The sequence below is a fragment of the Brienomyrus brachyistius genome, chromosome 14 (assembly GCF_023856365.1).
Source record: "Brienomyrus brachyistius isolate T26 chromosome 14, BBRACH_0.4, whole genome shotgun sequence".
Lineage (NCBI taxonomy): Eukaryota > Metazoa > Chordata > Actinopteri > Osteoglossiformes > Mormyridae > Brienomyrus > Brienomyrus brachyistius.
The window spans coordinates 20,057,102-20,068,149 of NC_064546.1; the positions used below are offsets into that span (position 1 = coordinate 20,057,102).

The 11,048-nt window shown below is 40.2% G+C and overlaps 1 protein-coding gene across 1 annotated transcript; it reads right to left on the reverse strand.

Annotated features, from left to right (window-relative positions):
* Positions 1–588: 588 nt before the first annotated feature.
* hhipl2 (HHIP-like 2) lies at positions 589–10,169 on the reverse strand. The gene is made up of 9 exons (XM_048974217.1): positions 9,819–10,169; positions 7,659–8,311; positions 4,347–4,490; positions 3,731–4,062; positions 3,360–3,486; positions 2,489–2,631; positions 2,279–2,360; positions 1,707–1,789; positions 589–1,156 (listed from the first exon to the last, which is right to left on the reverse strand). Exons 1-9 carry the CDS (start codon positions 10,167–10,169, stop codon positions 717–719), a joined length of 2,355 nt encoding a protein of 784 aa, XP_048830174.1. The 3' UTR covers positions 589–716.
* Positions 10,170–11,048: the final 879 nt, after the last annotated feature.

Here is an 11,048-nt window from a genome sequence, read left to right on the forward strand (position 1 = left end):
GGCAACGATATTTTACATCAAAATGTGCCACCCAGTGCGCAGGCTGGATCACATGAGTTTTGTGGTTATTTTAATGTCTAGGAAAATTTAAATTACTTGCATTTGTACCCGTATCAAGAGCAAACTTGTAGTGTTTGAATGGGGATTTGTCAGTCATATCCAACGAGGTGAGAGTGCAAATTGCACATGCTTAAATAAGCATATTCAATTAATGTTAGTTATAGCTTTAGATACTGTAGATTAACAAGCATAAGCCAGTCACAGCATGAAGTACTTAGGATATTCATCCGTTTCCAGTCGCGTATTCAGGACAGGGTCACACTGGGCTTGGCTCCTAGCCCAGGAAAATCCATGGCAGACAGGAGGGGAACACCTGGACAGATTTTAATGAATGAAAAATCATAGTACATAATCCTGAATGGCAGTTCAATTACCTTTATTTGTTTTTTTATATATAAATCCCGTGCTTTATATTCCAAACACATTCATATCACAGAACAGTATATAGATCCATCAAAACACAATGGCATACAGGAATGTGCAAAAATGGCCCGCCACCCCCCCCCCCCCCCCCCCAAAAAAAAAAAAAAAAAAAAAAGTTGTGATTATTTGGCTTTTCCGTGAATGTTACACTGTCCGTACAGGTTTATTCCATGATCTACTGTACTTATGTTTTCTTAGACTATTCTATACTTTTTATTTTAAGTGGTCCTTTGTCATTCTTTGACTTTCTTTTTGTCCTGCTTTTCCTTGCTCTGAGTTTGCTTGCCACTGACTTTGACTGCAACCGTTTTGTTTCCTATTACAGAGTCTGCTTGACTTTTTTGCTTCTTGATTGAGAAATTTCCTGCCTGGGTTATCGCTGACGGTCCTCCCCCAGGGATAGAGTTCTTTTTCTGTGCTTTTTTCTCCTTCTTGGTTTTCACTCGCTGAGGGAGTACAGTTTGCTTCGTTTTGGGAGAAGCCTTACCCCCGGCTGGCTGCTCACCCCGCCGCTTTGCCGCGCCCCTCTGGGGGGTGGGGGCAGCCTCCACTTTTGGTGAGGTCATTCTTGGTGTGGTCAGTCTCGGCTTGCTTGTAACTGGTACCTTGGTAGTAAATCTCACTTTCTTCAGTGGAGATCTGGTAGGTTTCTCGTTGGATGCCAGTACTGTCACTATAAAGATATGTTCAGGATAAATGAGGATAAAAGTGAAATATATCACTTTCGAAGAAACATTTGAACATGTTTTTTGAAAATGATTTTAAAGATTTATTGGCTTATTTCTATGAACACTTAGATGACTGTGCTACAAGCGTTTAATCTAAATAAACAAAGATTCTTCCAGCTTTTGTGCAAATTCTAATTTATAGATTTTTATCAGTTACCAACTAAATTGAAGCAAAATGTTATATTCAGATTTCATGGACATCTTTATTGTCCATACCATATCAAAAGGAAATATAAAATATTTAATTTCACTGGGGGAAAAAATGGAAACTGTGTTTGCAACGTTTGTTAAATGCTGGTGTTATAAGACAAAACACAGGAGAATGCTAAAAACAAGTGTTGTGATTGGTTTTCAGAGCCTAACTTATATCTCATGCATTGTTCCTTTGTAATTCCTGAATAATTAAATAAAAAAAATCCAGGAACTGTCACCAAAACCAAATTTCATAGCATGATTATTAAGAATGTTCAAAATCACGACGTAGTAAAAACTTACATTCTCTTGGAACAAAAGGTACTATTTTCCCTTTGACTTTTACAGGAAATGATTTTCGTTTGCATTTTCCAGGTGGCGCCCTCCTAGGTAAATCATTCCCAAATACAAAATGCAACCAGTATGTCAGAGTTATTTCACGTCACAGTTAGGTGGCTCTTATTCTTAAGAATCTGTGATCATGGCTGCGGAGTGAAAATCCAGAGCCCTAACGACACACTATTGTATGAATCAACGCATACAGAATGTTGACAACGTTTTGTCTCTGATCTAAACTGAAAGTGAGAAAAGCAGGCTTATTTGTTGCAGAGCACATAAATACACACGCATACTTTTATTGAATAATGCTTGTACGTTAAATAATCGACTTAAAAATTGTAAAACCAACTGTCATTAAAAATATACATCACTTTTTTAGTCACTTTTCGTGACTTATTAGTCCATTAGGTTTTTAGAAACCTCCACCCCTCAGAACTGTTTTCATTGCTTTAAATTAATAAGAAAATGATAATGAACTAATTAATTCATTAATTAATTATTTAGTAAGTATACTTAGTTAAGTATATTCTAAATACCTGGAAGGGTCCATAAATTTGTAGATGGTTCCAAATGGAGACAATGTGGTGGGATATGAAGTGGCCATGAAGTAAAGTTCTCCTACAAGAGAGAATTGTATCCATTTGTAATCAAGCTGAGATGATAAAGGTCTTCATTCATGAAAAGGATTGAAGGATCTGTCCATTTGCCAGAAAGAGATGCCTGTAAATTGGCTATAAACACTTTACCCACTTCATCCTCGGCAAAGGAAGTAATGAATTTGTGGTGATGATTGATCAGTCCGGGGAAAGAGCAGGTCTTTGTGTTGCCCATGCAGATGGCTTTCTCTCTCCAGGCTCCCAGTTTGTCTTCCTCTAAGGCCATCAGCCGCCTTGGGAAGAAATAGTATTTGTCATACTGGCAAAACGCGATTTTAACAGAACTGAAGAGCAAATTCCCAAAACTTACTAAGTCCACGGGGTACGTTTCAGACAGAATTTCTGTGCACTTATTAATAATGTGTAAATATAACAAAAGTTGGATTAGTTGAGGAATGAGTGAGTTTTTGTTCCAAATACTGTAATACATAATGAGGAAGCCTGACTTTAGGTCATTGGTGTTCTCGTCTCAAAAACAACAAAAAATGCACTGGGTGAGTTCTGGAATGTTTTTTTGGAAATCTTCAACTGTGCAAAGTGCAGGGAGTACGCTACACTACGCTGCTATGCGGTGGGAGTAGCGGCCAGAAGTCGTACAAGGCGGAATTGGTGCGCAGAAAAAAAATTGATGTTGTGGACAGGAAACTGGAGCCCAATGAACACAATTTGGACTTACAGTCCTCTTCGTTCGTATGTCTGAAAGTTCGTAAGGTGAAAGTTCGTAAGTAGAGAAGCGTCTGTATTATTATAAAAAAATATATAATGTATGTGTTACCATACTCTGTGTTTTAAAGATGTTAAATATTTAAAGAACAGCTTGTAAAATGTGTATATTTCTTAAGTCTCTTAAAGATCTACTGATTTTATTGTCCATATGTTGCAATACATAAGAATTTATATGGATATGAAGATAACGTTATGGATCAAAAAAAGAAGAAGAATAAAGCTCTCCTACTTTTACCCATTCATGAAGTCTCCAAAGATGTACAATCCATTCAGATTGGGAGACTCACATCCTCTGTACACATAGCCGCCGGTAACTGATTTTCCAATGTGGTGACCATATGCGAAAATCGGAGGTATGTCGTCTAAGCAGTAAACATACGGAACAAAAAAGACAAAACAAAAACAATGTATATAAAAATCAATCAAGAACTTGCTGTGTGAACTTTGAGAAATGCAGCTGCATGAATTCTTCTAAATAAGGTGTAAGTTGCTATCCTCAAAGATACTATGGAAACAGGAATAGGAGGTTGGCGAAGGTTGTTTGTTTTTGTTTATTTCTTTAATCTTAGCCACTGACCAGCCTTCGTCTTCTGGCAACATCCTTACCTAGTGAGGAGTTGTGACACAGCTTGGCATCAAAGCACTCAAATCCCTCCTTAGCTCTCCAGCCATAATTGCCTCCTTTCACAATGATGTCTACCTCCTCGTAACGGTTCTGGCCCACGTCGCCACAGAAGATCCGCCCTCTCCCACGCCGGGTGACGGGGTCGCCGCGATCCACGGAGCAACGCCACGTATTCCTGACTCCGTACGCGTAGACCTCGGCCCGCGCGTTGGGGTCGGCCATGAATGGGTTATCCACCGGAATTCTGTAAGGCTTGCCGTCACTGGTGTCTCCATCCACATCGATACGCAGAACTTTCCCTAACATGGCACTCCTAGGCACAGAGGGGGAAAACGGCATTTCAAAATCACTGGGCTGCCTCAAAAGAAATTTCTGGGATTTCTTTGTGCGTGTTTCAGAAAATAAAGACAAATGTATATTAACAATACTAAGCACAAATTTTTTTTCCGAATTTCTTATCTAAATCAACTTACAATCGAGGAAAGAGTTAAAATATGTGTGTGGTCGCTAGGATTTGGTATCCATGACCTTTGCATCGTTAGCGCAATGCTCTACTTTCTGGGCTACGGAAGCTATCGCATCTGTGTATCCTCTTACTTATTTTGGGAATTGCCAAACAGGCCGAAAGGGTCCCCAGCTTTCCCACCGTCCCCAGTGAAGATGTACATGTAGCCATCCTGGCCGAACAGGAGCTGACCACCGTTGTGATTGGCTGCAGGCTCATCGATTTCCAGAATCACCCTGGAAGTGAAAGTCAAAGCGTCTGTATCTCAGCTGTATGATTCATGGATCAAACACAAAGAAATATAAATATCATTGGTTGTAGTTAGTTAAAAAAGTAATAAATAAAATATAAATAGTTATATGAACATGACATGTTAAGACAAGCACTGAGATCTGTTCACTAAGTGTGTCTTTAAGTTAATGGTAAATGGACTGCATTTATATAGCGCTTTTCTACTCCTACAAGTACTCAAAGCGCTTTACATTTCATGCCTCACATTCACCCATCCACACACTCATTCACACACCAGTGGCAGAGGCTGCCATGCAAGGTGCCAACCTGCTCACCGGGAGCAATTTGGGGTTCAGGGTCTTGCTCAAGGACACTTTGATGGGGTCAGGAGGAACCAGGGCTCAAACCTGCAACCCTCTGGTTGCCGAACGAGAGCACTACCTCCTGTGCCACCATCTTCCCCAAAAAGTTGAATTTGTAGGTAAGTCGGAACAGTCATTTCAGTACATATACAGTACAATATAATACAACACTGCTAAAGCAAACTAAAGTAGGCAAACAAGTCTTGTGTGTGACTTTGCTGTACAGTGGTAGGAGACATACATGAGTGGCATATAATGCAGACTCTAATCTGCTGACCTGTAATTTCCTGTAGGCGAGACTCAACATGAAGTTCAATGCACCCTTTAAAGGAAAGCCTGAAAGCTTTCTGATAACCTCCATCTCACTGCACGCATCTAACAGATTCATTTACAGTTGTACATATATTTGATATATTGATCATCCATCCATCCATACATCCATCCATCCACCCATCCGTCTTCCAAACATTTATCCAGTACAGGGTTGCAGAGTGATTTATATCATTGGAAATAATAATAATACATATCAGGGGTCTTGTTAGGCTTTTAAAACATACAGGGATAAGTCTAGAGACCTAATTTGTCTAACGGTTGTTGAAACATCTAAGCTGAACAGCCTTTCGCCGCTTCCTGGGGCTTCAGTAATAGAAATGTCCTATGTGACGTGTGAGATGTGATTAATGTTGCTCGTCCTTAAGGTGGTATTACACAAACTGATTATATACGTGTGCAAAAACTTCCTAATCTGTTAGGCTACCCTGCCTCTTCTAGGCCTGTAATATTCATTCTTCCTGTACAAGGTTAAGGGGGACCCTGGTGTATGTCCGAAGCAGAAATGGACGCAGGGTAGGGGACACCCTGGACAGGAGGCCAGTCTCTTACAGGTCCCACGTACAATCATGAACCATGGACAACTTTGTAATCCCAGTTCATTAATGGCCACTGGCATACAGGTCCTGAGCTGTACCATGAAGGGAGACTGGTTACAGCACAGTTCCAGCTCGCCTCGGTTTTCCACTGCAGAAGGATCTGCTCAGTAAAGGCCTGGCCGGGTTTGGAGAGTGACAATGACATAAAACTGAAGTGTTTCTTTACTGTTCACAAAGTGTGCATCGTAATTTACTATGTGTTAATTTCCACTAACACGTCTTATAATCGCTGTGCTGTATTAGCAACACATGTTAGCATTCGCTTACATAACTTGCATTACGAATCCATTCTGTTCAGCTGTTTTATAGTACTTTTTTAAGTAGCAGGTTGGAAATGTTCAAGTTCCGAGTTACTGGGGACGCAATGCATCATAGAAGCAGATCACTGGTATATCCGTGCATTTCGACCAATCAGATGGTGGTGTAAGCAAGACCATGTCAGCTCAGGTGCAGATTGGATAATTTACAATGGAAAACTGTCAATTCAGGTATGGCTTGATTCTTGGTGGCAGAAGGAAATCACCATCACTGAATGCATGTGGACGACCAAAGGAAACTGGACTCACCAGAGCAACAGGGAGAGAACATGCAAACTCCACATACAGAGAGGGAGGTAGAATATTTCTCCCAATCTTGGATGTATGAGACAACAGCGCTGCCCTCTGAGCCAATATACTGTCCCCAGAATAACATACATGTATTAAATTACTAATACATGGATGAAAGTCAAGCCCAAGTGTGCAAGGTCTCCTTTGGTTACCTGTCAGTAGTCTTCGGCTTTCCAAATACATTCCAGAACCACGCAGAATAATGGAACTCAATTATTAACTGGATCATTTTCTAATTATTATCTTGTAAAGTCTGCAAAGATGCTGGATTTGAAAATGGACGTGCCGACATGCCAGTAATCACAACTGTGCATGAAAATCCAGGGGAAGTGAGCACAAAATATTTATGGAATTGTTACTGGTAATTTCAAGTATAAAAGAATCATAAATGAAAAGGAAATTCTCAGTGAAGGAAAAGCTAAGAATGTGTTCTTACTTGGCAAAAAAAAATAAACAGGGTATTTTTAGTGTCAAATCAAAAGAGAAAATTATGAAGTACCAGCGGTATGGGTGAAAGTTATTTCTGTTTTTGTAGAAACTGCACCAGTACCAGTCAAAAGTCTGGACATACCTGCTTTTAATTAATTTGTCTCTATTTTTGCTGTGTGATTCACCTTATAGTAAAGGGCCTTGAGGCAATGAAGTAATACATATCAAATATCGCAACAGCTAAGGCAAGTGTTCAACAGCTCAAAATTTTCACAGACTTTAGACTCATTAAAATAACCCCCTTTTGCTTTGATGACAGCGTTGCAGACTCTTGGCATTCTATCAACCAGCTTCCAGATGTAGCCATTTGGAATGCAACTCTGAAAGTCCTGAAGGGGTTTCCTATAAGATCTGGGCAGAAAATGGGTACATTGCTTATTTACTGCTCATCCCAGAGCAGGTCTATATGGTTTAGGTTGGGGGATCGTGGGGGCCAGGTCATCTGTCACAGCACTCCATCTCTTTGTTCTAAAGATAATGCAATACTTACGTAACCTTGAGGTGTGCTTAGGGTCATTACCTTGTTGAAAAACAAATGGTACTTTTTGGTCTGCTGTGACTTTTGAACTGTGACTTTTGCTGTGACTTTTGAACTGTGACTTTTGCTGTGACTTTTAACTGTTCCTGTATGTGTAGTTTTTTCTGTCAATTTTTTCGATTACAGAGTAGCCTTCTTTATGTCATATCATGCGTTGGTTACATAACTAAAGATGTATATTAGAAATAACAAGGGTTAGTGCCATGGATGCTGAATCATTTACTCTTGGTTTATAAATGCACGGTACCTCTCGGAGCTGGGGTCGGCTTTGTTCATGTCATTCGCAGACACCCTCATCTCACTGATCCGGACCTTTTCCAGCTGATTCTTTATCATGATGGAATAGTAGATGAAGAAACGGCCATTACTCCGGTAACGGGGATGGAAAGCCATTCCTAGAAAGCCGCGCTCATCTCCCAGCCAGGGTGTGGTCAACACTTCCTGAGTTATATCCAGAAAGGGCTCCTCGAGGCGGCTGCCGTCTCGCAGGTAAACCCAGACGAAGCCCAGCTGTTCGGCCACAAACATGCGGTGCGTGCCGTCCCCGCTGTGAACCATTAGCACGGGGTTCCTCAGTCCATTAGCCACTTCTGTCAGGCACAACTGCAGGCAGCCCTTGGGGTCCTGCACCACCTTGCCCAGGTTGAGATTGAGCGTGGAGCTCTGTAGCACATTGGGATAGCAATAGTCCTGGTCGGGCAGGTTGACCAGATTACAAAACTTGGAACGGTCCTTCTGACAGGACTCCTGTAAGCGCTTGTCATTGGTCAAATGTCTGACCACAGACTGGCACTTAACATGGAACTCGGAGCAGTAGTTAAAGCACAGGCCCGGAAGGTTCCGTACCGGGGTATATGGGTCCTCGGCATCGTAAAGATGAGCTGCGTAAGGGGAGCACTCCTATGACAGAAATACAAGAAATCTCTCAAAGGTTGCAGTTTTAAAACAGGAATGTATGCATGCTCACATATTTATTTCACTGAAAATTCTCTGAAATTCATTGTGTTAATGAGCCATTTTTGTTGCATGACATCATGTTAATAACTTCATACAAGCCTGCTATTTTCGGTTTTACAAGAACTTTAATAGCAAAAGGACACATCGGCCCTCATGAAGAGTAGGCCTGATGACTGGGGTTATTAGAACGGGTTGGGGTCTCTTGTCTGTTCCTCTCAGAAATTTTGTTTATGTTGGTCGTGTAAAGTCCATAACCCCACCCCACCCACGCTCAATTATCCCTTAAAATACTGTAGCAGAAGTATAAATGATCCCTCCAAAACAATCGGAGTAATAAGAAATCTTTCTTAGGTTTTGATAATTGCTATACCTTATTTAGTAGTATATTGCGAAATATTTTAATTAGAAGATGGTCATGATTGAAAATTTGCAGAGAATGTACAAAGCGATTTCAGATGTTTCATTTACGACTAGGCGTCGTCTTCCGCTTCTCCTTTGCAAATAATATCATGTATGGTAACACCCCAAGAGTGGAAAGTTATCACGGTGCTCACCGAATGCATTCTCTATGCTAATCATGACCTAGCCCTTTAGATGGTTTATCCTAAAGAATTAGAAAAGTGTTGTTAGTGAAGGTAAGCACTGACACTATTAAATTTCTCCTGCATAAATATATCGAATAACGTGATCCCAGCTACCAGGGAACGTTCCCAGTTTAGTCAATGTTATGTAAAGGTCTTCTCAAAGTTGGCAGAATGTTTTAATGGTGCAATTGTTATTCAGATATCTCTATTCCCTGAACATCCTATTAAAGGTAATTAATGTTGAAATAAAAAAAATCTAATAGGGCTATATTCACACTTCGAACGCACCGCCCAGCTTCGAACCCATGACCTTAGGGATAAAGATACAGTGCTACGGGCATGCCCTTTAATTGTTTATGCATTATTATTATTAGTTGTTGTAAGTAGTAGTTGTAGTAGTGAGATAACGTTCTGGGAACGTCAGTAAAACTGGACATTTCGAACATTTCTATACTTCAGTTGTAACGTTCGGTAAACGTTGCTAGAACGGAAAATTGTTAGCTGGGAGGATGTGTAACCTACGTGTTATTTCACACTCAGGGAATGCCCAGCAGAACATTTGGCGTGAAAGAAAAAAGAGGGTTAAACGCCGCTGCAGTTTGCAGTACAGTTTCCTATTTAAAAAAATAACATTTATATAGAAAAGAGCATGCGCATGCGCACAATGACACACGCTGACATGTACATAATATTTTAAATGAATAATATTAAGAGATAATAAATATATCTCCTGAAAAAGCGGAAAATATATGAACGGATAAATAACAGTCAAATCCAATCCAAGACACCTAGCCAGAGTCAATATATACATTTTAAAACAAAATAAAACAATTTGTATAATCATTAATATGCATAGATTAATGTACCTGACAAAGAATGTTTTTTACGAACTCACCACAGAGTTCGTGCCCTTGCATATCATAATAATCCATTATATTCCAGTATCTCTCCGCGATGCTGTTATCAGTATCCTGGTCACAGCAGCCAAACTTTTCGTAATCCCTGCAGAACTCCAGGTGGAACTGGGGTTTAAACGGGGGCTCGAAGTCCAGACACTGAGGATGAGCCGATGCATCTCTAATCGAAGTGACCAGCAGTACTACAAAAAGCATACGTGAGAGTGAGAGCTTGATGACCGGTGCGACTGCGGTCTTTTTTTGCGCGTAAAATCCCCAGGCTTCCCATAAGTGGGGTCGAGGGTCCCGGTCGCTCGTCATTTTAATTCGTAAAAGCACGTATCTGTTTGCTCTGGCTGTGTGCTGCTTTTACATGTTTGTGTGCATGTCTTTGTGTGCGTGACGGGTAAGGCTATACGATTTCAGCTACTCCCTACGTCACTCAGGTGTCGGCTGTCAGGTGGTTTGCTTGTAAAATGAATTACAAGATGCAAAAAATATATATAAAAACAAAATACAATGCCACAGAAATACTTATAAGCTGATTCCTCGGTTGGAACTTTTGCTGCTCTGCGTATATTTAATGTGGCATTTTAATAAATCCCAGTTCAAAGACATTCTGGGCACTTTACTCGCAGTGACTGAAAGCTATTTTTAAAAAATCATATCAGTACCTCCTATAGGCACATTAATACAATAGACCTTAGCTTCACAAGATAAAGGTTTTATTCTCGGTTTTTGGGGATCTCTGCATTTCGGCTTAGGCTACGTAGTATAGGAACAGTAGTCCGCAAGTACATATAAAGTTTGCTTCATTCAGCTCTTGACCTGAATTTAATTAGTAAAATATCTATTTCTGCATCTGTCAGAATGATGAGACATTCTGAAGTATCAGAATACCAAAACGGAATAATAATATTTGCACTGGAACTCATGCATTCAAATTAACGCAATCATACAAATTGAAGACATTTAGCGCACCGGTGTTATAGAAATGGGGAGATGTGATGTTAGTTGAACAGAAATGGAAACCTTAAGGAAGTCAGATTTTAAAAAAAAGTATGCTAATTGATACAGGGCAATAATTGTGTTTAATAAACAAACTCTAATAATAACTGCCGGAAACGGTGTCCAAACCCAGGCTTTGAGAGCAAATGTATCGCTGAATTTTGAGTGTATATTGATTGCAGCCTGAATTTC